This window comes from Staurois parvus, unplaced genomic scaffold (assembly GCF_062004578.1).
Source record: "Staurois parvus isolate SC_StPar_1 unplaced genomic scaffold, SC_StPar_1.0 ptg000715l, whole genome shotgun sequence".
Taxonomy (NCBI): Eukaryota; Metazoa; Chordata; class Amphibia; order Anura; family Ranidae; genus Staurois; species Staurois parvus.
Genome location: NW_028318511.1, coordinates 10,418,242 through 10,445,905, shown reverse-complemented (window position 1 = coordinate 10,445,905; position 27,664 = coordinate 10,418,242). Strand labels below are relative to the sequence as shown.

At 42.0% G+C, this 27,664-nt stretch overlaps 1 protein-coding gene across 2 annotated transcripts in view; it reads right to left on the bottom strand.

Annotated features, from left to right (window-relative positions):
• Nucleotides 1-27,664, bottom strand: part of HRAS (HRas proto-oncogene, GTPase) — a 154,832-nt gene that overhangs the window by 30,911 nt on the left and 96,257 nt on the right. For both annotated transcript variants that reach the window (XM_089653596.1, XM_089653597.1), the window contains 2 exons: nt 15,887-16,065; nt 7,744-7,903 (listed from right to left, as the gene is read on the bottom strand). In XM_089653596.1, the coding sequence (XP_089509722.1) occupies nt 7,744-7,903; nt 15,887-16,065 (339 nt within the window). The remainder of the gene's footprint in view (nt 1-7,743; nt 7,904-15,886; nt 16,066-27,664) is intronic.

The following is a 27,664-nucleotide window of genomic DNA, read 5'->3' as shown; positions in this document are numbered from 1 at the left end:
TTCCGTTATTTGGGAATTCATATCCATCCTACCCTGTCTAAATATGTCCAGCTTAATCTCTGCCCTCTCCTTAAGTTCAGACAGAAAATGGTTAGTTTGAACAAACTGCCGCTTTCGGTGGTTGGTAGGTGTAACCTCATAAAAATGATGTGGGCCTCTCAGTTATCATACGTTTTGCATAATGCACCAAACTGGATCCCTATGTATGTTTTCAAACAGTTTGATACCATGTTCCAATCTTTGATTTGGAAAAAACACTCTCCTCGTATAAAACTGGAAACATTACAGGAATCTAAAGAGGCTGGGGGATTGGCGGTACCTAATCCATTTTACTATTATATAGCTGCACAACTTCAACATCTTACTGCTTGGCAGGGCGGTAACCATGCAGACACTGTTAAGCCGCTCTTAATGGGTGTTTTGTCCAATGATAATCTGGTGGAATGTTTGAAGGCGGGTGAGTTTAGAAATATGTCACAGTATCCCACCTTGGTGTTGATTGATAGGGTATGGTCCAAAGCGAAATGTCTCTTCCATTATTTGGGTTATACTTCATTCACTCGTATTTTTCATAATGTTAATTATTGTGAGTTGCAGAAGCTGCAGGGCTTTGCTGGGTGGATGATGATGGGAGTTAGATATATACCACAATTATATGATGGTCAATTACTGAAAGATTTCCGTACTTTGCAGCTTGAATATGATTTGCCTAAGCAATTCTTTTTCCAGTACCTACAGCTTAGACATGCCATTGCTGCACAATCTAAAGCCTCTCATTTACTGAGCAGGTAAAACTTAAACTATAGCTTCAACCACAAGAAAGGGTCAAATATCTTCGCTTTACCAATCCATTATGCTCAAAGTTTCTAAGTAGTGTAGAACAAAATGGTCAACTGATTTAGATACTATTTCTGACGAGGAGTGGTCCACCATATTAGAAAACGTAATTAAAATCTCCTTGTCCCCAGCTCTTTATTATCCATCGCACTTATCTCACTCCTCAGCGGCTCTACGCTTGGAATAGGAGGGACTCTCCCCTTTGTCCTAGATATGAAATTCATAACGGCACGCTTATCCATATGCTATGGAAATGTCCCAAATTGGTAAGATATTGGTCCCATATTATAACAATGATCAATAAGATCTGGAATCTCAATGTACCATTAGATCCTAAGCTTTGTCTATTGGGAATGTTGGATGAGGAACGGTTTACTCCACATATCTATATAGCTATCCTTAGAGTGCTCAAAAATTGAAGGAAAAGAAACAGGGAAAAGGTTGCAAATGGACTTTAAAGGCACAGAAATTCCAAACACATTAGTAAAATCATTTGTACTTTATTATGACAATAAGTCATGAAAAAACATCTTGCAGTTTAAAAGATCATAGGTACACTATCCCCGCAGAGAATGTCCCACAGCCCACCGTGTACAAGGAACACATGAATGATTAAGGATGTAAAGACAACCAAATGGATACAATAAGGCAGGGGTTGAGAGACAATAAGTCGCAGGAAAATGGCCCAACTATTGGCAAAAAGCTAGATTAGACTCTAGATTGCACGTGGATGAGCTGAGGAGGTTTGACTCTCGGAGTTCAGATCGAAGAAGGCTGGTTTTTGGTTCTAGTTTTTGTTTAAATTGTCAAATTGTTAAAAACTATTTTGATTTTATAACTCGTTTTATTTAAATTTCCCTCTGTTTTTTTCCCAACCTATTTTGAAATCTTGGGGGTTTCTTATTTCTCTTTTTCAAAAAAAAGGATCTGGAAAATGTTGTGGTCTGGAATCTATGGTTATATCTTTGGTATACATGACTTTGTACCCCTTTTATATTATAACGATGTAACTTGTTGATACAAAGGCTACACTCCGTTGGAGATTGTAGTTATCTGATTATATTTGTACATGGATCCATACTTCAATTAATAAAAAAAGATCTGATTAAAAAAAAAAAAATGCAATCCTAGTGGCCAATTAGCTGCTGAATTGTTTAAAAAGCAGCGGGAAGGGACATTCCTGCTGCCTTCCACAGCTTTCTTGGGCTCTCTCGTCCCACAGGGGAATCCGAGAACGCAGCCAACAGTTCCGCTGGCTGACTACAGAGCTGGTCAGAGACCACAATGGCTCCAATCATCTCTACAGTCTAAGAAATCAGAAGCTACGAGCAATTCATTACTTCAGTTTTGCAGGATATAAACAGCGACATTTGTAAATTGGGAAAGCATCTGATCACACCGATCTTGGTGAGATAAGATAACATAAGGGCAGAGGAGATATCTAGAGTCTGATAGACCCCAGAATTCTCAAAAAAGAATCTATGACAATGCCCATTGAAATTATAGGGGATATTTTCATTCCATGTAATAGCATTAAAACTGATCCAAAAAAAAAAAAAAATGAAAAAGGGACAGTGTAAAAATAAAAATAACGAAAAAAACCCCAAACAAACAAAAAAAAAAACACTCTTACCCCCCTGCGTGCGCAAGCGTTGACCCCGTGCCAGTATGTAAACAGCGGTTGCACCATGCATGTGAGGTATCGCTGCAAACATCAGATTGAGGGCAGTAATTCTAGCACTAGACCTCCTGTGTAAATATAAATTGGTGACCTGTAAAGGCTTTTAAAGCATCACCTATCAATAATAAAAATGTATGTACTTTGTTGCCATTGCAGGGGCATGCGCAATTTTAAAGTATGTCAAGTTTGGTATCTATTTACTCAGTGTAACATCTTCTTTTGTGTCGATTTTGTTTGTGTCAATCTTGTTTTGGAAGTGGTGTGCAATCTCGTGGGCAGTGAGTGAGGAGCTGGGTGGCAGTGGGGGTGGAGAAAGTAGAGAGTTAAAGGTAGAGAAGAGCCAACGAGGACGCGAAGAGAAGGTATTGATGAGGGTGACAAAGTAAGCTTGTTTGGCAGCGTGAAGGGAGGAAGTGTATGTTAGGAAGGCAGATTTATACCAGGTGAACGTTTGGTGGGATTTGGTTTTACGCCATAATCGTTCCAGCGCACGACTGTGTCATTTGAGATTTTGGGTGCGGTCAGTCTGCCAAGGTTGTGGAGGTCGGGGCCTGATGCTTCGTGTTGTTAGGGGAGCAAGCGAGTATAGAGCGGATGAGAGAGAGAGTTGTTGTAGACAGCAGTGGCCAGGTCAGGGCAGGACAGGGGGTTGATGCTGTCGTACAGCTGGTGAGTGGCGGAGTGGAAGGGAAGCGGGTTTCCGGAGGTTTCTGCTGGTAATTGTCTGCTGTTTAGTGGGGTAGGTGTTAGAGGACGAGGAAACTGTGAAGTTGATGAGATTGTGATCAGAGAGGGGAAACTGGGTGTTTGAGAGGTTATAGGGGGTACAGTGGTGAGAGAAGACAAGGTCTAAGGTATTCCCGTTGGAGTGAGTGGAGGACTGTATACACTGCAGTAGTTCAAAAGAAGAGGTTATGTGGAGGAGTTGGGATGTATCGGGTTAATAGTGAATAAATAGAAGGGAGGGGCAGGTTCCAAGGAAGACGTGCCAGACAGCCATAAATGATAGTCCTGACCCCACTCATAAGGTGAATCACAAATGGACATGCCTTCCAGGCAAGACCAGGGGATGGAGAGTGACATTGCCACGGAAAGTGAAGAACACCAGGGAAGCAAGAGTGGTGATAGCCTTTGGATTAGATCAGACATGGTGACATAGAATTATTTAGTCAGACAGGCTACATATTGTGTGTCTGTGATGGAGAGGTTAGTTTAAGACCTTGTTCATGAACAAGGTAATAGCTATCAACCCAAGATGAACCTGGAGTTCAGCCTGGAGCGGGATTCTCAGTTGTTCCATTTGCTCCCATTCCTATTGGACTAAGGGGGTTCAATGAGTCTAGTATGAAGGAATCCTAATGATCCAGGGGCTAATCAAGTTTCTTTAGCTGTGTCTTCGAGGTATCTCAAGCAACAGGTGTGACAGAAAACTATTGCAAGCCGTAGATGACTTGGTTTTTTTCTCCTTCACATGTGTGGAAGGGAAAAAAAAAATTGCTAAAATTCCCAATCAACACATTCAGTGTTGATGGGACAATGCCTCTTGCAGCACTACTGTATTCGATTGGCGAGTGGGGGCACAGGGAGCTTTATGGGCTAGCAGAAGACAATTATTGCTAGGAGCTATAGCCGCTAGCAGTAATCACATTAAAAAAAAATCCCTACATCTGGCACACCCAAGTCGATCGATGAAACAACTTGGGTACAATCAGCCCACCCATGCGTAGATCATATCTCAGCCTGACGCTGCTGAACTGGCCAAATTTCGATCCATGTATGGCTGGCTTATCAGCCTATGTTTTGGGTGGAAGATGGTGGCCAATATTGCACAGTTACAAACACTATGTCACTAGTCAAAGAGAAACCGGGACTGAGTACTGATGTTAACACCTGGTAGGACAGATTTTATTAGAAAAAAAAACACCGTCCACAGCATACGCTGCTAATTCTGAAACTTTAAATAATGTCCATCTGCAATGTCCACTGCAATGTCCAGACAGGGATATAATGGTTTACAATACTGCCATTCTAAATGGGGAAATGTTTTACATTTTTTTTATTGCAAGTTTCATCTTAATTTTTAAATATTTTAATGAAAAGAAAATTGGTGCAGGAAAAATCTACAAGACAAAGATTACACAACAGACAAAAAAAACAGTAAAATCAAGGGGTTTTAAAAGTGGGAAAATACTTAAAGTATGTGCTTCAAAAAAATAAAAGAAACATATACTTACCTAGGTGGATGCAGTATTGATCCGATACTGCTTCTGTCTACCTCCTGCTCTGCATTGAGAACTGAGCAATTAAACACCAATCACTTCTTTTCCCCCCTCTTCTGAGCAAAGAGCTGTGCTGTCAGTCACCAGCTCTCTGCTCTGCCCCTCCAGTACTCACTGGAACGCCAGGCTAGGGAGGGGAGGGAGCGGCTCAGCCTCCCAGCAGCGCATCTAAAAGGCTGAGCCAGGTGCTAGTCCAGGCTTCTGAGTGGATCCCGACCATATGGTCTAGATCTTTTCAGAGCCTGGACCGGCTGCGTGACATCAGCTGACAGCGGACTTTGGCCAACTGTTGGCTCAAAACTGGTCACAGGAGTGCATTAGAAACTGTACTCCTGCGCCCTACAGGAGAAGTATATCCAAAATACTTTTGACTATACTTCTCCTTTAAATGAAATCTGCCTAGTCTCTGGTTCATTGCAGAGTTCAGATCATTTGCAGAATGAGCCTACTCTGATATAGCAGAGTCACTAGCATCTTTGAAAAATGACTGGTCTTCCTTGTTACTTTCAATAGTAAATGCTATAGCTTTTTGCTGAACCTGGAGAGGGTGTTGCAGTGTCAATGCCCATCCAATCAAAAGGTCTTAGCGGTGTGTTGTAAGTGTGCTGAAGAGTATTTTATTATTTTATTATGCTCAGTTGACACACCCTTAAATGCCACTATCCTGGGTAAATCTATATTTCCACATAACAAACTTTAACAAGTTGAAAACCAGCATATTTACCAGAATAAAATTAGGATTTGTTAGAATTCTGAGGTATGTTTCTCCTAGAAGGTCTAATGTGTCTTATTAGCCTTCTGAACCTTGTCATATAGTTTGGCACTTAACTGATCAGTATCTCCATAAACATTAGTGTAACCATACGCAGTTTGGAATATGAATTAAAGCTGGTATGTATGAAAGTTCAGTCTTGGGCTAAGACGACAGACTTGCATACCATTAACAAAAGGGCCTCATAAGGACTTTTTGAAGACCTGGACTAGTGAAGGTTTATGATACTTCTGCATTCCTCCTCATTGTCTGTTGTTCCTCAAATATATCTTAAGTTGGACTGTGACTTTTCAAGTTTATCACCGGTGTCTGTCTTCCATAAACATGAGATTTAAATTTGACAATATCTGCTACGGATTTGCAAATTCTGGGGAACAGGGTGGCATGAAACAATCCGCTTCTCAATATAACAGTGCACTTCTTCCAAGGTGATCTTTTATGTTGTCTATATACCATGAAACGCCCCTTGAGAAAACAGAAACACAAAAAACAATCCACTTCTCGATCAAGCAGTGCCCCTCCAATGTGCTATTTTACATGCCAATAAACCATGACACTCTTGTCATGAAAAATCAGGGATGACAAAATATAAGCAGATTCATCTTTGGCTTTAAACACTATAAACACAAAACTTTTGTTCTATAAACCCGCACTGATAAGGCACATTTCATACGGGAAGACCGATCAGGTCCATCTGTCTGTTTTTCAGGCAGACCCTATCGGACTATCCATTGCCCTCTATGAAGCAGTGGATGTAAATGGACGTGTCCATTTATACCCGCCTCCATCTGATCTGCTAATAACAGACAGATGGGGATCCGCTGCCCATCCATCCAGCAGATCAAATCTGATCACAGGCGGTCTGTTTACATCAGACCGCCCATAGGAGGACAGTGGGCTGAGTCCGTGTCCGCTCTGCATAAGTGGAGCGAACACAGACCGATCATCCGCCTGCTCAGCGAAGATCAGCGGAAAGATCCTCCGCTGAGCTGGCAGAGTCCACCCATGTGAAAGGGGCCTTAGATAACATACATTAAGCAGATCACAATGCTAGACAAGTTTACCAGTTTACCAATTTACACAGTTTATTTTTGCAAAGAAAATATTTAAAGCTATCCATCGTTTTCTGTCTGTCCTGCCAGAGAGGCATCTACCTACTAACTTGGCTCTGTGCTACAGGGAAGGAAAAATGTAGGTGTTTTTTTTTGTCTCAGATCACTACATTGCAGACGGCCGCTGGGTGCCAGTTAAAATGCATATCACTGCAACGCTCCAACACCCATAACAACATGCGTTGCTACACATTACCACAATGCAATGGTATGAATGGGTCCTAAATGGTGAATATTGGGCTTTGTAGAATGTATAGTGGTTTTGTACCCACTTCGTATTTTCATGTATTATGGCCGAGATAAAAAAAAAAAAAAGAGTGGAAACAGTAGAAATATATGCCAGCCCCAGCAGAAAACAAAAAAACAGAAGTAAGATATTCACACCATGCAGCTGACATTTTATTTTCAAAAGAAGATACGTACAGTGGTTTTTCTACTTCCCATTTTAATTTATTATGACCAAGATAAACAAAAGATAAATGTGTGGGAGTCGGAACAGTGCAAATAAGCAGACTGGGGGTGGCCAAAACCTGGGAATTTTAGGAAAAATGCTAGTTTCCTAGCTCTCTAAACATAATACTTTGCAGATCATGAGTTGTAGGTTCACTTTGGCACGCATGTCAATCTTATTACAGATCAGAAACTCAAATCAGTTAAGTCGCTGCATCAGCAGGGCTGATGATAAAGATAAAAAAACAGAATATATTGGCCTCACATGAAGAGGGAGGGACTCTTAAAACATATTTGCCTTTGCCTAATACTGCAGTAGGTGTTGGATTTAATTAAAGTTGTGTTGTCTTTATTATTTCCAGGACAATGGAATTATCGACATGGTTGACAAGCTTTCAATTCACTGTTTGCAAGCTGTTGTTTTTTTAAAATTCAGCAACAATGCTGAAATGTACTTCACAAGACCATTGTCCTCTGTCTTGTCTTCACATGTTTTAGAGAGAATCAGTCTAACAACATTTGCCATTTGTGTTCTTTAAACCTCATATAGACTGGAATTCCACTCTAAATTTACATCAAGTAAAAATTAAACACTATCAAATTAACACATACCTGTCTAGTTTTAGCAGAGGTTTCAATGTAGGGAATGCCATAGCTTCTGGCCAAGTCCTGAGCTTGCCGTGTTTCTACAGTTCGGGCTGGAAGGTCGCACTTGTTTCCCACCAACACCATGGGAACATCATCTGAATCTTTCACCCGTTTTATTTGCTCCCTTTGTAAAATAATGCAAAGACACATACTTTTTTAACTGAATAATTTAAAAAGACCATGCAAACCTTTATGGTCTGTTACGTATATACGTATACCATTAAAAGTATTTTGTTGTATCTGTATACAAACATATATGGATGGTAATATCCCATATGTGAACAGTACCAACATGATTTAGACAAGTTTGGTTAGAATGGGACTTTAATCACACCAGAAAACAAATTCTCATAAAGAACAAGATTTTTTTTTACTTACCATAAAATCCCTTTCTCCGAGTTCATTAATAGACACAGCTTCTCTTCTTATTTTTGACTAATAGGGTTTTATAGTGCCAACTACATAAGTAGGACACTAGGCTGAAAGAAAAACCTGGCCCCTTCTCTACACAGTCCTCTCTGGATAAAACCCCCTCTCTGCTTCTCTAATAGAGTGGTGGGTGCTGTGTCAGTCAATGAACTCAGAGAAAGAGATTTTACAGTGAGTAACAAAAATCCCATTTTCTCTTACATTCATTGACATACACAGCTTCTCTTCTTATTTTTGCCTAACAGGAATGTCCCAAAGCGGTGCAACAATGAGGATTGGGCAAACCAAACACCAGGAACGACCAGATAGCATGGTAACACCCAGAACAACCCCAGAGGGCCCCATGGGAACCATGAAGAGTGGCCTACAAAACGTGTTTCCAAAACTAGCATCCAAACATGGCAACACATCAACTGTGTAGAAGTTAGGAAATGTGTACCCAGTCGAGCAGGTCGCCGTCTTGCCAACCTGCGACAGATGCCTAATGCTGGAATGCCCAGAAAGCACCAATCACCCCAGTGGAATGTGCTGTAACTGGGAAAGGAGGCGTCCGCCCCTAAATGGCATACACCTGTACAAACGTCTGCTAAATCCAACAGGAAAGGGCGGCAGAAGAGACCACCAGGCCTTTCCTTGGACCATCCCAAAAAAAAAAAAAAAAAAAAAAAAGGATTCGGATCTCCAAAAAGCGGCGGTCATGAAAGTACACCCCAGACACCGAAACCACCTGGACACATCCAAGGATGCAACACAACTTTCTTAGGATACGAAGGCTGAGGGCACAAAGAAGGAAGGAAAAAAGTCCTTAGGTTAAAAGCTGACACCCCCCTTGGAAGGAAGGGGCGAAGAACAGTCTTATCCTCTTGCTCAATGAGATAGGGTTACTTACAAGGCAAGGCCACCAGCTCCGACCCCTGCCACATGAAAGTAATGGTGACCAGGAAGGAAACTTACAGTGTAAGCAAGGGAAGAGGCATGACCCCAATGATATGCACTGTTAGGGGTTGGTCATGAAGAAAGGCCAACACCCGAGCCACTGAGAAAAAATGAGGGTGAGCCCACAGAGCCTCGCACCAAATGATATATGCCTGCCAGGTGCAATGATAAACATCTGCACCTTCAATATGATTGAACTAGAGAGAACTAGATAACCCCCTGTCCCTCAAAACCTGGCCGCCTGCCAGTTTTCAATGATGGGGATATGCCTGATGGATAGAGCTGGAACAAACTATTCTGCCCACCGTAGAATGTGAGGTACCTCCAGCGCCAACCTCAGTCACCATGCCCTCTTGGTGATTTTCCTACAGTAGGCCACTGTGCAATAGAATCTTGGTTGGGAGCCCCGGAGGGCGATCTGTCCAGTGCTCCAGAGATATCCTGACTGTTTCCAGCACCAGGACACTGATGAGCAGTCAAGCTTCCTCCAGAGACCAGCAAACTTGAGCTGAACTTAAGCCCATGGACTCCTCCTCAGCTGGAGCAGCTGGTATCCACTGCGACCACTGTTCAGCATGAGGGAAAAGATACTCCCCAGCCGCTAGAAAAGGAGACCAAAGCCACCAGAGGAGGGAGGTCCTCGTCGACTAGGCCAAACAAATCTGGTTACCCAGGGAGCTGAGCAATCAGTCACAAAGTGACAAGATTACCTGCAGCAGAAACCTTGTATGAACCAATGCAGATAGGACCACCATGAAGGTGGACACCATCAGACCCAGAGTTTGTATGCAAGACCACAGGGTGGACTGCGTGCAGGTGTAGAACTGTTGGACTGCAGTTTGAAGCTTCCAGAGTTGTGCATCGGGAGAAATGCTTTGGCCTGCTCCAAGCCAAAAACAGGCATAGACTCCAGTTGGCTGGTTGGGATCAAGGCCGACTGCTTGAGGTTCAGGCCCATCCGAAGCCCTGCAGGAAGCGCATTGTGTTTTCCACATTGTCCATCAGTCCGGAGTGAGACACTGCTCGCAGGGCAAGTTGTCCAGATAACCAAGCACAGCAATCCCCCGTCATCTCAGAAATGCAAAGACCAGGGCTAACACCTTGGTGAATACCCAAGGAGCGGAGGCCAATCCAAAAAAAGGAGCACCACAAATTGGCAACATGCGTACCTAACGCATAATACGCAACGTTGGTTTCTTGAACTTCCGAACCTGCACAAAGCAATTCAGTACCTAGAGAGCCAATACTGGTTGGACTCCAGTTTGCTGTTGAACTGAAAACGTGCTGGAGTAAAATCCCCTGACATGCTATGAGCCCAAAACCAAAAGCATCGCCTCCCAGAGAAGCAGATCCAGCACCGCTCTGTAAGATCTCGTAAACATGGCGAGAGGGGTGAATGGCAGAAAAATCAGTGGATAGGAAGAGGCTCTCATAGCCCAATGATAGCAGGCTGTGAACCCGTCAGATGGAAGCTGGTAATTCACGGTTCCACAAAGCAAGAAGACGGCCCCCCTATGGAGAAAAGAGGTGGAGCCAAACCTTTATGTTATGGAGCCACGACTGCAGGCTCATGAAAACAGAGAGGTCAGTAACCTGCTTCGGCCTTCCAAGGGGCCGGGGAACAAAAAGGAATAGCTGCAAAGGCACAGAGAGGAAAGGATCCAGTTAGTGTTGCAGCTGCTTGCCCATCCAAGATTGAGGGATGGGCACTTTTCCTCCTTGAAGGAATAGGAAGATGCCCATGGGAGCACCAAAAGGCCACACGCCCTGGAAAGGCAATCTTGCCAATGCTGGCTGCACGTACCTGTACAGGGTTTGAGATTATCCCTGGGACTTAAGGTGGCCTGGTCAGACTAGAGATGGGAGGATCCATGACCGGATGAAGGTACTCTCCCAAAGGCAAGGAAGGAACGCACCACAAAAAAAACACTAAAAGGACCCCCCAAAGGTCACTGCAGCTCCACAGGAACCTCAATCATTTGGGATATTCTGCCCAGAGATGTGGCATGTAGCCACTGCATCTGTTCCTACCCGTGACAGCAGCAGGGAAGACCTCCTCACTTCTTTTGGAGGATTTGTGGGTCACAGCCCCCTAGGAGCACAGGTAAGCAAGACTCACAGCAGCAGAGAGGGAGACTCTGTCTCAAATTTTCCCAATGAGGAAGGACTGAGTGGGGGACATTACCCACTTGCCTTTGCATCCAATGCTACTTCCACTCGAGAACAAAGAAGAAAACACAAGGACTGCCAACAGCACGTCTGAGAAGGGAGGGACTGGAGGGCCCTGCAACTACCATTGGGTGAAAGTGGGTAGCCTGCCCCTGAAACCCCAGGGCAGATGTCCCCTGGAAGAAGCCAGACCACTAAAAAGGACAGGCCACCTAGGGTCACCATCCCTGACATGAGGGAGGCATCTCACGAGGAGCCAGCTCCTGTAGCAATCCCAAAAAGCAGTTGAAGTAGACAGCAGGTAACCTGTCCATAATTCGTCAAATCCCGTAAGGGAGACCAGCGAGGCACCTGCAACCCATAGAGACTCACCACACAGCAGATCCAATACAGGAACCCCAAGATCAGGAGATGACTCTTACCCAAAGGGGGAAGCTCTCGACAGTCACAAGGTGCATGCAAGGTACCCTGGAAAACCAGAGGCTGGTAAGGAAAGTGTCTCACCAGTCATGATGTCATAATGTGCCCACCCATCCAAAGCCCCGCCTGGTCAGATTAAGGGCAAGGGTTGCAACAACCCCCCCCCCCCCAGGCTTGAACAGAGTGTGAGTGGAAGTGACAACAGAAAAGGGCAAAATGCACTAAGTAAGATGGCGGGCACAACAGCCAACTGCAGCAGGTCGCAAGCTACGGTCTAAATTTTTGGACAATCCAACTGCATAGACCCACAGGCAGTGACAGGACTACCAGTGTTCAAGTCCACAGCCAAGTAACAACCACAGTGCGGCACACACTCACACATCCTGCACGGTGTCCCCTGAGCTACACCCTGCATACAGGGGAACACCCAAAAGCACACCGAACATGGGGAGACCAGGGTAAAAAGGTACTCAGCACCATGCCAAATCGACCTAGAGGGTATAGAGGTGTAGGGGGAGTGCAAGTATCTACCAAAGATGGAGGGGGTACCATCTCCATGACAGAACACCTCCCAGCTGAAGCTGGGGCGTTGTCCACCTAATGGGCACTGTGAGCAACCACCCCGAAGTCGCATGGTCATATGTGCCTCCTGGCCGCCCAGGGTTTGATAAGAGCATTCCTAGGAGGGAAGAAAGCTCAGCCAGAGGGGACAGGATGAAATACCAGAGGCTCGGAGAGAGGAGGGTCCCGTAGGACCGGCCACCCCAGGGAGAACACACCCCACACCGTGGCTGGGTAAGGAGGGAGGGCATCTACTTACAAAACAAAACAAAAACCCACTATATCTCTGTACTGCATGTACATTTCCATGTTTTCGCCTTTTAGAAATACTGCAAGTACAGAGAAGTACCTCTACGTTTGTTGCTACTTCATCTAGGTCACTATTGCTAGATCAAGCAAGTTTTTACATACGATCATTTGTGGTGTCCTTTAAAACAATGGGGACATGAAAATATTACATGTAGTAGTGCATTTTCACTATCTGCCAAGGTTTGTAGCAGATAAGAATAAAAATAATAATAATAATAAGTGAAGTTTGACCTTTTGACATATATGACTTATGGCCTTTATGGTAATGTGCTGCCATCTGAATTCTACGGACAGAAATGAGTCCCTCATAGGAACCGATGTAGGATCTGAGTAGAAAAGACCGCACCCAGGTGGGAATACCTACAAACTTTCGAAGATAAATAGGTCTGAACTAAAGATGAAAAGAGGTTCTCACTATGGGACAACACTAAAGCTGTACTACAAGAGAGAGAGTGTGACTGCCAAGATGAAAGGAGAAGCAGGGTCAATGCTCTTTTGGCTCTACTCCTGTGGGTCAGTTCTGCACTCATGTGACCCATACACAGCTAAAGCCCACTGTCCGCGGACATCACTCAGCTGGTCCAGGCTCTGGCAAGATCCTAACTTTAAAGTTGGGACCCACCCAGATGCCTGAGGTGTAGCTGGCTCAGCCTTTGAGCACGTCGGGGGGTGGCAGAGCAGAGAGCCGCTGACAGACAGTCACCACCTCTCTACTTACTGAAGACAGAGAACTGAGCAAATCAGCGGTCTTTAACTGCTCGGTTCTCTATCTTAGAGGCAGCAGGAGAAAGATGCAGCGCATTGGAACAATGCCGCATCCACCTAGGTGAACATGTAGGTTTTTTTTCTTAATTCTTGAACATCTCTTTTTAGAACCAGTTTCCCTGTGATCGGTTAAATGCTAAAAGTCATGTTTACGAAGATAATTGTGGACCAGCTGTAGTTAGAAGCTATTGTATCCCTATTGCATACAGACTATTGCATTTGCTAGAAAGAATGGATACTGTAGCATGTACTTGTGTGTATGTATGCACATTTGTAGCACTATACAGTAGTATAGTATTGTATATAATATATATTGTATTGCTTTACTATAACTTTAAATAGTTTGTATATGTAGTATTTTTATTCAACTTGGTTAGTTTCCCTGGCTTTACTGCAAGAATTAGATAAACAGCAGAAAATAAAAAAGTAAAATATATATCTGCCATAGTATTTTATTACTACAGTGCCTTGCAAAAGTATTCATAACCCTTGAAATTTTCCACATTTTGTTACAACCAAAAGCATAAATGTACTTTATTGGGATTTTATGTGGATCAACATAAAGTAGCACATAATTGTAAAGTGGAAGGAAAATGATAAATGTATTTCTAAATTTTGTTACAAATAAATATCTGAAAAGTGTGACTTGGATTTGTATTCAGCCACCTTTACTCTGATACCCCTAACTAAAATCTAGTGGAACCAATTGCCTTCAGAAGTCACCTAATTAGTAAATAGAGTCCATGTGTGTGTAATTTCTCAATATAAATACAGCTGTTCTGTGAAGCCCGCAGGTTTGTTAGAGATCATTAGTGAACAAACAGCATCATGAAGGCCAAGGAACACACCAGACAGGTCAGGGATAAAGTTGTGGATAAGTTTAAAGCAGGGTTAGGTTATAAAAACATATCCCAAGCTTTGAACATCTCACAGAGCATTGTTCAATTCATCATCCAAAAATGGAAAGAGTATGGCGCAACTGCAAACCTACCAAGACATGGCCGTCCACCTAAACTGACAGGCCAGGCAATGAGAGCATTAATCAGAGAAGCAGCCAAGAGGCCGATGGTAACTCTGGAGGAGCTGCAGAAGATCCACAGCTCAGGTGGGAGAATCTGTCCACAGGATAACTTTTAGTCGTGCACTGCACAAATGTGGCGTTTATGGAAGAGTGGCAAGAAGAAAGCAATTGTTGGAAGAAAGCCATAAGATTTCCCATTTGCAGTTTGCGAAAAGCCATGTGGGGGACACAGAAAACATGTGGAAGAAAGTGCTCTGGGGAGATGAGACCAAAATTTAACTTTTTGGCCTAAAAGCAAAACGCTGTGTGTGGTGGAAAACTAACACTACACATCACCCTGAACACCACGTCCCCACCGTGAAACATGGTTGTGGCAGGATCATGTTGTGGGGATGCTTTTCTTCAGCAGGGACAGGGAAGCTGTTCAGAGTTGATGGGAAGATGGATGGAGCCACATACAGGGCAATCTTTGGAAGAAAACCTGTTAAAAGTCTGCAAAAGACTTGAGACTGGGGCGGAGGTTCACTTTCCAGCAGGACAACGACCCTAAACATACAGCCAGAGCTACAATGGAATGGTTTACAACAAAGCATATTCATGTGTTAGAATGGCCCAGTCAAAGTCCAGACCTGAATCCAATTGAGAATCTGTGGCAAGACTTGAAAATTGCTGTTCACAGACTGTCTCCATCCAATCTGACAGAGCTTGAGCTATTTTGCAAAGAATGGACAAACATTTCACTCTCTAGATGTGCAAAGGTGGTAGAGACATCCCCAAAAAGACTTGCAGCTGGAATTGCAGAGAAAGGTGGTTTTACAAAGTATTGACTCGGGGGGCTGAATACAAATGCTGACACACTTTTCACATATTTATAAAAAAATGTTGAAAACCATTTATCATTTTCCTTTCACTTCACAATTATTTGCCACTTTGTGTTGGCCTATCCCATAAAATCCCAATAAAATACATTTACATTTTGTTGATTTTAACATGACAAAATGTGGATAATTTCAAGTCCTGAGGTTTACATGGCTCTGCCACAACACAGCCCAATCTGAAAGGGTTGTAGATGTAAGATTTCTCAGTAACACCTAAATGGTCTTTTCCTTTCCCCAGCCTGTGACTAGACAGTGAAAAGATAAGCAGTAGACTGATTTGCTCATATCTGTTACTCTGCTCTCTCCTACTGTCAGCATGTCCCTTGCACTGCTGCACAACAGAATTATTGTGTTGCTTCCCCTGCCCCCTTTGCATCTTAGCATGAGCCCTAATGTACAGGGACTGTAAAAGGATGATACAAATTTGAATTTAGGTACTTGCGTTTAAAAATAAATTTAATAGTGTATTAATGGATACAGAGCTGCATTCATTGATGTCTTTTATATCTGCTTAATGTTCAGGTTTAAATGTGCAGAGATGTAGCACATACTTTAATTATATTTTTCTTTTTACCAGGCATGCACTTTAAAAGAGCTGAAAGGTCACTGAGACACACACCTGTACTGATGTATATCCTCAAAAGATTTGGTATTGTTGATGGCAAATACACATAAAAAGCCCTCTCCTGTCCTCATGTACTGGTCCCGCATCGCACTGTACTCCTCCTGACCAGCTGTGTCCAGGATGTCCAGAAGGCAAGTCTCCCCATCTATAACAACCTGTTTTCTGTAGGAATCCTACAACAAGAATGAGAAAGAAAGGTTATTAGGTTATAATACAACAATTTTGCATTTCAAAATTGATTGTATAAAGACAAGGTAAGAATTATGTCATCACCAAAGTCTGCATCTTTAGGGTAGCCCCAGCAGTCTAAACAAAAAAAAAACCCAAATCCTCCCTGCTGAGCTTTTGTATTTTCACAGCGTGGAGTCTTTCCTGCCATCAGAGTAGCCGGTGGCACTTATCGATCAGGAAAAAACCAACATGGTGGTTGTACAGAAATCGATTAGTAGATCGACTTCTGTACAACCAGCCTGCCCTTACATCTGTCCCTCCTGATATCCAACCACGAGAGCATAAAAACCAGCATGTGGCACATCTTATTCCAATGCTTTAACACAAATCAGGCAGAATCATAAAACATCACATTCTAACGCATTTCAGCAAACTGGCAGCCTTAATCTTAGCTATGATTAAGGCTGCTAGTCAGACCTGTAGACAAATAGCCAACATTTCTTGAATAAAACCTCAATTGTCAATGTTCAAATACAAAACACCAGACATATTTCCACGATTCAGAGACATGGAGTTTCACTTTGTCAAGGTGAAGGTGAATGTGTACTGTAAACCATCTCAAATTTATACACCCATTAATTATCAAAAGAATCAATACACCTGTAAGTTTTTCCAAGTCTCATGCCCATGTGTTTTAATATTCATATGCCTATAACAAAAAGTATGCTTATGCAAAGATGTTGTGAGGGTTGTGTGGACATACCCCTTACTCAAGATGTATGTGCAATATGTGCCAAGGAATGTGTGTGTATTCCGGAACTAGAACTAACATGCAATACATATGTCTGTACATTCCAATAAACGGAAATTGCGTGACCAAGCCACCACAGCAGAATGATACACTGCCAGCTGGCAAATGGGACATTCATTCCCTATTTTTGTATGGCCCAGTAACCAAAGGGTAAGAAAGCTTACAGTAAAAAAACAAAAACACATCAATGAGTGAAAAATACTGAAATGAAAAAAGATTAAAATGAAAGAAAAAAGGAACGAAAAATGAGGAAAGGGTGAATACAGAACACAAAGGCAAAGTTGAAACCAAAATAAGAACATACTACAATCCTCCAAAAATGATTTAAAGAAAACTAAATGTAAAAATTAGTTTTTTTCAAATAGGAAATCAAAACATATGAAATGAAAAACAGATAATCACACAAGGAGCGTATTCACAGAATAAGGCTAGAACCTGTAGACAGTCAATGACCGTGCCTCTAAGATGGTAGGTTTGGTCTTTGCAAAGGGTGGTGCCCCTGGGGCTATCCTTACTAAGCTTTTGAAATGGACACAGGTTCAGGTAGTCTTTGCAATGTAAACACAATAGTATGGACAAAAGATACATGCAATAATCCGGGTCACAATTAAAATACTCATTAGTAGCTTTTAACAATTTCACTGCCACCAACATAAGGATTACAAAGGCAGTAGAAGTGACATGCCATTAGATTTCGGACTGCTGCAGTTTGTTTACAATTTTGCAAGGCTTTCTTGTGGAAGTGATTGGGGTCTAGACCTGACCCTACCCTGCCTTCCATCCCCCATGTGCACCAGGCTTTACCTGTCCCTCCTGGGTGCCCAGGGCCATCATGGCAAGTATCAGGATGGAGAGCAGAGGGAACCCCCTCCTGTGATTAATGAACCCAGTAGCAACCAGCTCTGATCACTTCTGGGTTCAGAGCTGTTATTCTCTGCTTTATTAGCTTCAGAAGAGTGAAGGCTGACATCAGGGGTCTCACAGCCCCCTTATCTCTCCCTATGCTTTCATATAGTGAGCTCATCCCCATGTGAGAACAAAAAAAAAAAGTTTAAAAAATTAAAGTTTAATCAGATTAAAAACACCTAGTAAATTTCAGGAACATGTTAAAATGGACTGTATATGAGATTTCACTGGTTGGATTTACACATACTTTAGTGTCGGGGAAGGAGAGTGCAGATAACAGTTTAGGTCTGCTTTAAAATACATTGTTCCTAAACTAGCAAGCATGCCAATTTCTGAGGACATCTATGATTCACAAGACTGTTTTTTCTCTGTTTACACAACATTTAAGGTAGCTACTCTCTGTCCAATTAGTCCCTTAAAAAATAAAGTTCTGTTTAAATTTATTTTTGGTTCTAAAAATAATCAATAATAAACATTTGTTGTTTTTACCAAGACTTTTATTCAAGTCACAGAGTGACACCTAATGGTGATCTTTGGGTATAGCAGTATTATAATCTTTTACTGGATTTACCAAATTGAGGAATACACAAATGATTGCAAAGGTTTTCAAGGTTATAATATTGGGCACAGAACTATTTACCATAGCTGGCACAATAAAATAATAGTGATAAAATAAAACAGATATAATATATGCTCAGTATCCTATGGCAGCCTATACATTACACATTTTTTTTCCGTTCAATCAGTGGGTAGAACAAAAAAAAAAAAAAAAAGTGCAGATTCCCCCATCCACATATTCAAGGTGAATAGGAGAATCATTCCCGCAGCACTATTGTGTTCTATCAGTGGGGAGACCTCCCAGCCAGCAGAAATGAGCAGTTTTGCTGGCTATAGCAGGCTGCACTGATTGTTTTGGAGAAACCCGACATGTTGGATGTACAGGCAGGCTGTTTTGTTTTTTGTTTTTTTAAATATACATGTTATACTCACATGCTCTGTGCAATGATTATGCACACAGCAGTCCCAATCCTTCTCTTCTGGGGTCCTCCATCGTGGCTTCTGGCTCCACCTCTTCTGCGAGTGCATCTATAGGAAGCCATTTCCTATGGGGGCACTCATGCAGGCTCAATCCCAAGCCATACTACCTGTGTATATAGATTGATACTGCCTGCATCTATAGATTTGATTGACAGCAGCAGGAGTCAATGAATGGAAATGCAGAACAGCAACATGGGAGTGAGCCTGCTTGGGTGCCCCCCATAGCAAGCCACTTGCTCTGAGGGCACTTGGCAAGAGGGAGGGGCCAGAAGTACCGGCGGGGGACCCGAAAAGAGTATTGGGGCTGTTCCGTGCAAACCTACTGCAAAAAGCAAATATGTAGAACATGTTTGCTATTTATTTAAAAAAAAAAAAAAAAAAGAGAACTTACCTTTAATATCACCTTAACATGTTGCTAAACCCATGACCTTGTATCCACTGTATCCGGTCTCCTACAGTACACAGTACATGGAAATGCAATTTTAGTAAATATAAACTGCTAAATACCTTTTCTCATCAGCAGTATATAGCAGTCTAGTGACTTCTATCAGTGTCCAGCTAAGCACTGGTTAAAGCTTGTAGGAGTTTTCATTCTGCTCTGACTGTCCTATGAGGCCAGATAACACCTGAACCTTCGTCTGGACAGTGCCGATAGGCCCTGTGCTGGTCACATGCATGCACCCCCCCCCAAAGAAAAACCTCTGTAGCAACACACACTAAACTGAGCATGTGCAGCTTGCCCCCAAGGCTCTGTTCTATCAGCAGATGGATTGGAGACAGTAGAAGGGGAGGATTAGAAAAGATAGTATCAAACATCCTTTTTTACACAGGCATAATTTACTGCATATACAGACTGATTTTACTGGTGTGGGTAACACTTTAAAGCTTTAAATCACCGGTCACACTGCTGCGATTTAAAATTGCCCCATTTGTGTGCAATTTCAGCACAACGTCTGAAGACTTTATTGCTACTGGTGAAGATTTTCAAGGATTTCCTGCAATTTTCAGTGAAATTTCCATTATATTCTATGTATGTGGAAAATTGCAAGAAAAGTAATGCAAGAACTACTTTAGAAATTGCACTGCGGGAAAATTGCACATGTTAAGGCACTGACATTCACATTCCTTGGATGGCATTTCAGGTGTGATTTCAATTCACAAATCTCACCTGAAATTGTACTGATATCACCCGGCACTAATCCACTTTAGGCCCTACAAGTCTATTCAAAGTACAGAGTGACATCTTGTGGTGATCTTTAGGTATTACGTTACTATCATTCCGTAATATTTTATTCACGTTTACCATGGTATATGGAGTATCAAAAGCGGGACGTTACAAATAAAATGAACATATAACTTCAAAACAGGTATTACAGCTTGGGGAACATGTAAAGACTTAAAGGCAGAGCACACAGGAGGAGGAAAAAGATGTAAAACATCTCCTCTCGTATGACAGCTATACTATAAATAAGTTGAATAAGATAACAAATGATTATTATGTTGTCAATAAGTAGTAGAGATATTCATATAAAGTCTCCAGCAGCAGTTCGTTCAAACTAAAGCCTGGTTCAAACAACATGCAGCTTTGAAATCGTGCTACTTCACTTGCACCCCAAAGTCACACGAATTTGAACAGTTCCATAAGTACCAAAGGGTGCAACTTGTCATGCGATTTGGAACTGTCAAATAGCAAGACAAGTCGCACTGGTGTGAACCAGGGCTAAATGATGTGTGGGGAGAGAGAATGAGAGAGAGAGAGAGAGAGAATGAAAGAGAGAGCACAAAGAACAAGCTAGGCTGTCAGAATATAGGTTTGAGTAGTAAAAATGAGGGGGCAGTGAAGGTGCCTTTTTGTATGTTTGTGTCCCTCAGCAGGAGAGAAGATCTACAAAAGGCTGAGGAGTTGGATATTCAGAAACAAGTTGTACAGTTGTTGAGATAGTATAAGAACAGAATAACAGTACAAGGCAAACCCCCCCCCCCCCCCCTCCCGGAAAGCATCTTGAACAGGGTCCTAATGATAGTGACTGAGGCTGGGCTGAGTCTTCCAGTGCTGTTGCGTTAGGTCCTGGGCCAGTTCACATCTAGCGATTTGAGATTGTGGGTGGAATCTCTGTGATTCTGCCTGTGATTCCAAATCACACTGCAATGCTGGCAAAATGCAGCACACATGATGTGTTTGCGTTCCATTCATTTTTAGTGGCACCAAAATGTAGTGTGGTTTTGTTGTGATTGTTAAGCAATTTATTGCACAACAAACACTCCAAAACCACACAGAATTTGTGGTGCCACTAAAAATGAATGGAGCATGTCACGTGTGCAGCGTTTTGCCAGCATTGCAGTGTGATTTGATATTGTGGACAGAATCACAGTGATTCCTAATTTGCTAGTTGTGAACAGAGCCTCGATGAAAGGCTGGGCTGAGTGTTCCATTGTCACACTGTTACATTCTAATGTGACCATAGGCTAAAGTTACCTCCATGCATCCCCACTAAGTAGCAGCGTGTTTTTCTTTGCAGGTGCAGGAAGGTGTGCGATTACACACCTTCCCGCACCCCCTCAGATGTGCGATTACACACCTTCCTGCACCCCCTCAGATGTACGATTACACACCTTCCTGCACCCCCTCAGATGTGCGATTACACACATTCCCGCACCCCCCCCCCCCAGATGTGCGATTACACACATTCCCGCACCCCCCCAGATGTGCGATTACACACATTCCCACACCCCCTCAGATGTGCGATTACACTCCTTCCCGCACCCCCTCAGATGTGAAATAACATTGTTTTGTTTTGTTTTTATTACCCATGCACTGAGGATATGCCCACACTACACAGGTTAACTGCTTGTTTTTATCTAGGGGATTGCAGAGCAGGGATATACTTACCTATTCCTCCAATCCTCCCAGGCCCAGCACAAGACCAGTCCCTGCCACTCCTGCATTCTAGTGGTCTTGTGCAGTGGACCATTCCTGATATCATTACACCTATAGACCGGTTCTGGGAGTGAGGATGGCAGGATCAGTCCACTGCCGAACATGGCAAAGTGCCATTTCTGGAGGATCAAATGATCTGCGTTCACCCCTGGAAAAATCAAGCAGTTAACCCATGCAGTGTGGGCACAGCACCAATGTAAGCAGGGGGGGAAGAAATGTCCTGGATTTCTGCATGTGTTAACACTACCTAATTTTATGAAAGTAGTGGTTTGTGGGCTGGGTAAAGTCCTGTGTGCTGTAATTCGTGGTATCTGTCATTATTCTGAATGTATGGACTCTGCTCAGTCCCACTTCTCCTGTCCTGGATGCCGGGTGTCATTCTCAGTATATATCCTTATTCTGTATGTATGGACTCTGCACAGTCCCACTTCTCCTGTCCTGGATGCCGGTTTAACATAAAATCAGTGAATGTGTTGCCTTTCACAAGATGGTGACCTATGCACCTGCCCAGTAATATTCGCAATTAGTGCACCATCCTGTGGTTGGCAATGCATTCCTTTTTTTCTCTCTCTCTGAAGTTTAAAAAAAAAAAAGTCAGTGTGCCACTTGACACAATTGGTGGCCTTTACACCATAATAGCCAAGCCGATCTTACTGAGCATGTGCAAAGTGCACCATCTTGTGGTAGGTAGGCTGCAGCACACTCACTTTATATCTGTTCAGTTTGCACATTGTGACTAATAGCCATCCTTACTGAGCCGGTGCTAAGGGCATCATCCTATAGCAGGCAATGCACTTTTTTAACCTGTAAACTGTATACTAAGAAAGTTTATTTTTTTTTTTTTTTCTGTGACCAGTAATCCTGCTGAATTTTTGCTCCTGTGGAATTATCTGCTCACCATCGATGTTTAGAGGACCAGGTCTGTGGTAGGTGATGGGCTCACAGCTTCTTTTTTTCTAAAATAAAATTCTTACAAATTATCACACACATTTAGTAGGCTTACTTCTAGTGTTACTTTGTAAGTGGGGACATTATTTCACACCCTCCTGCTCCTTCGTCTTTTCAGAGCTTTGCATCTGCATTCTCGTTGTGTGCCGCACCAGTCACTAGCTGAGCTGCAAGGTGTCCATGCAGTGTTTTATTTTTTTTTTTGTGACCAGTAATCATGTTGAATTCTTGCTCCTGTGGAATTATCTGCTAACCATCAGTCTATAGAGGACCAGGTCTGTACTATAGTATTTCTATATTATACCTTAATCCATACAACACGGTTTTGTTGGTATCTTGCTTTCCTTAGAGGAATGGATGGTCCTTGTTATTTGTAGTTTTTTTTAATCTATTAAAAAAAAACCCCATAAAATTCCTTTTTTTCCTGCCCCAAGATGGTGTTTTCTGCATCTGCTCAGTTTAGACATGAAGATTGGACAATAGCCAGTCTTTTTGGTAGACATGGCAAATAATTTACTAGAAGGTGTAGTAGAGTAATAGAAATCCAACAGACCCAACAGTCATGACATGCATGCTGCTGATTCTGTGTAATTGAATCACTAATTGAAAGGGGTATGTTCAAAATAATAGCAGTGTGGCGTTCTATTAGTGAGGTCATTCATTCTTTGAAAAACAGGTGCCAATTATTGCCCTTATTTAAGGAAGGAAGGCAGCAAATGTTGTACATGCTGGTTACAGTGCATTTCTCTCTGAAATTCTGAGGAAAATGGGTTGTTCCAGACATTGTTCAGAAGAACAGCGTACCTTGATTAAAAAGTTGATTGGAGAGGGGAAAACATATAAAGAAGTGCAGAAAATGATAGGCTGCTCAGCTAAAATGATCGCAAATGCTTTAAAATGGCAACCAAAACCTGAAAGACGTGGAAGAAAGCGAAAAACTACCATTCGAATGGATAGAAGAATAGCCAAAATGGCAAGGACTCAGCCAACAATCAGCTCCAGGAAGATTAAAGAAGGTCTAAAGTTACCTGTGAGTACTGTTTCAATTAGAAGACACCTATGTGAAGCCAAGATATCTGCAAGAAGCCCCCGCAAAGTCCCCCTGTTGAAAAAAAGACATGTGCTGAAGAGATTACAATTTGCCAAGGAGCACACTGACTGGCCTAAAGAGAAATGGAGCAACATTTTGTGGACTGATGAAAGTAAGATTGTTCTTTTTGGGTCTAGTGGCCGGAGACAGTTTGTCAGACGAACCCCAAACACTGAATTCAAGCCACAGTACACTGTGAAGACAGTAAAGCATGGCTGCGCAAGCATCATGATATGGGGATGTTTCTCATACTACGGTGTTGGGCCTATTTATTGCATACCAGGGATCATGAATCAGTTTGAATACATCAGAATACTTGAAGAGGTCATGCTGCCTTATGCTGAAGAGGAAATGCCCTTGAAATGGGTGTTCCAACAAGGTAACGACCCCAAACACACCAGTAAACATGCAACATCTTGGTTCCAGACCAACAAGATTGATGTTATGGAATGGCCAGACCAATCAGCGGATCTTAATCCAATAGAAAACTTGTGGGGTGACATCAAAAATGCAGTTTCTGAGGCAAAACCAAGAAATAGAGAAGAACTGTGGAATGTAGTCCAATCATCCTGGGCTGGAATACCTGTTCACAGGTGCCAGAAGTTGGTTGACTCCATGCAACACAGATGTACAGCAGTTCTCAGAAACAGTGCTTATACAACTAAATATTAATTAAGTGATTCAAAGGAAAGCAAAATCTTCAAACATTTCTCAGTTTATATAGTGAATGTTTGAGTTTGTAAAGAAGAATATTTTTTCACTTTTTTTAGAGGAACAACACAAATTTGATATATTTTTCTTCATGTTTTGATTTGTAATAGAAAGTGTAGTGTTCCCAATGCATTTGTGTGTATGGAAATAAAAGCTATTAGAACGATTTTGAGCTTTATTCACTTTTTTCAACACACTGCTATTATTTTGAACACAACTGTATCTGTGGACAGGTTTCTTCTGAAATAGAGTAGGATTTCCGTGAAAATACATTTGACTGGTCACTTATTGTCATCCTGTACATTTATTGCCTGCATATTTTCATGATTGCTCACCTCGCTAGTTACCTGTATACCATTTTCTGCATGCAAACTGTTTGCAAATAAAAGTAGACCTTTTTTTGCTATGTTCTTCTAGGAAACCACAATGAAGGCAGCAGTAAAAAGATCAAAGCAAACTCCTATTAGTTCCTTTTTTTTTTTACCAGAAAGTTACTGGACAGGACTCACTGGATAAAAATGAAGACAGAAGTACAGAAGGATTATCTTTACAGCAAAATAGCTCTAGTTCTTTTACAATCAATGAGCCCCCTGATTCAGCAATAATGGAGGAATATAATGCACCAAGCAGTGTTGCTGTATGTTCACCAACCCCATTGAAGAATGACATCTATAATTTTGTAAAAAAAAAAAAAGAGCAACATAAGTAATGCAACAAGATTTGACATTCTAAAGAATCTTTGGGTCCCAGATGAAACATATTCATTTCCAGTGTTGTGACCGCAAAGGTTTTTGGACTTGATCGAACATTAAGTCCTTCAAAAGCCAACTCTGTGCTTAAAAGAAGCAATCAAAATAGCTGAAGACACAATACAAGAACTGGAAGCTCAGAGCTGATTCTACAGGAACCTTTTGTTTGAGGTGATTTTAGCCGTATTAGTGCATTTGCGACAGGAACAATTGAGTACTTTATTTGCACCAACATACAATTTTGAGGACAAGCTTTCGGGGAATGTCCCCTTCTTCAGTTGAGTACTGCTTAGACATGAAGAAGGGGACATTCCCCGAAAGCTTGTCCTCAATATTGCATGTTAGTGCAAATAAAAAAAGTATCACAGACAGTACTCAATTGTTCCTACAGGAACCTTTCAAACAGCAACAGATGTTTGTCAGAAGCTGAACATTACAATCTCTCTTCCAAGAGTGGAAGCAACCCAAAGCAACAGACCAAACTAAATGACCAATTGTCCTGAAAAGTATTTCTGACTGGCAGTATATATATTCCATTTTTATAACAGTTTTATAACAGAGCTGAACTGTAAATTTTGTGAGCATAGGAAAGTGCTATCTGGATTTTCAGCCCTGTTTCCAGCTGAAACCAGTGATGTCCTTATGAAAGAGGAAGACCTGGAGGGCTTCAGGACCTTAGTTACATTTTATATGAGCAATATGGAGGGTAGTGTTGAAGATGTTATAGCTGAACTGCAGTTATGGAGAAGGAAATGTAGTAAACTAAACCCAAGGCCATCATGTGCTATGAGTGGACTCAGCACATGTGACAAAGACATACTGTATATCCAAACACTGCTACTCTTCTGCAAATTCTGGCAACACTTCCTGTGTCAATTTCCATACCTGAGAGACCATTCTTCAGTTCTGAAAAGGATCAAAACATACTTGAGGAATACAAAAAAGGACAGGTAAGTAAAAAAATACATTATTAGAAGTTGAATATTACTACTTTAGTTTCTATAATGTGTGTTTTTTTTCTTATCAGAACAAACTTAATGGATCAGCACTCCTATCAGTTCACCGTTTGGAGCCAGTGACACCACTGAAAGTTTTGGATGAGCTTGCTAAGAAGGAAAAAAAAAAAAAACTGGACATGTCGTTATAGCTTTGGTAAGTACTCTTTATGTCCTCATGCATTGTATTTTCTGTACTGGGGCATGTTCAAATGAAGTTGACTATTACAAGGGTTCTTCAAAAAGTTTCCGCACTTTTTGTAGCTCTATTTAGTAAGAAAAAGTGCTGAAACTTTTTGAAGACGTCTTGTACTATTTTAATTACCATAATGTATTTTTTTTTATCTTATAAGGCCAGGCTGAATGGATTAGCCCTCCTATCAGTTTACCATTTAGAACCAGTGACACCACTGGACGTTTTTGATGAGCTCGCCAAGAAAAAAGAAAGTGGACATGTCATTATAGCTTTGGTAAGTAGGCTTTACAGTTGCAAGAAAAAGTATGTGAACCCCTTGGGTTTTGCATGAATTGGGCATAAAATGTGCTCTGAACGTCATCTAAGTCACAACAATAGAAGAACACAGTCTGCTGAACATCATACTACACAAACATTAGATGTTGCCATGGTTTAATTGCACATAACATGTACACATTCACAGTGCAGGAAGGAAAAAGTATGTGAGGCCCTAGCTTAATGACTTCTCCCAGAGCAAATTGGAGCCAGGAGTGAGCCAACCTTGACTCCAATCAGTGTGATGATATTGGATGTGTTGCTGACATCTGTCCTTCCCTTAAAGAACACACACCTGTTTTGGGTGTTCTAGTTTCAAGAAGCACTGTCTGATGTGAACCATGCCTCGCAGAAAAGAGCTCTCAGAAGACCTACGATCAAGAATTGTTGACTTGCATGAAACTGGAAAGGGTTACAGAAGTATCTCCAAAAGTCTTGATGTTCATGTGTCCACGGTAAGACAGACTGTCTACAAATGGAGAAAGTTTAGCACTGTTGCTACTCTCCCTAGGCGTGGTCGTCTTGTAAAAATGACTGCAAGAGCACAGCGCAGAATGCTGCATGAGGTAAAGAATCATCCCAGAGTGTCAGCTAAAGACCTACAGAAATCTCTGGCACATGCTAACATTTTTGTTGACACATCTACAATAAGGAAAACATTAAACAAGAATGGAGTACATGGGAGGACACCACGGAGGAAGCCATTGCTGTCCAAAAAGAATATTGCAGCACGTTTGAAGTTTGCAAAAGAGCGCCTGGATGTTCCACAGCACTACTGGCAAAATATACTGTGGACAGATGAAACCAAGATTGAGTTGTTTGGGAAGAACACACAACACTGTGTGGAGAAAAAAAGGCACAGCACACCAACATCAAAACCTCATCCCCACTGTAAAACATGGCG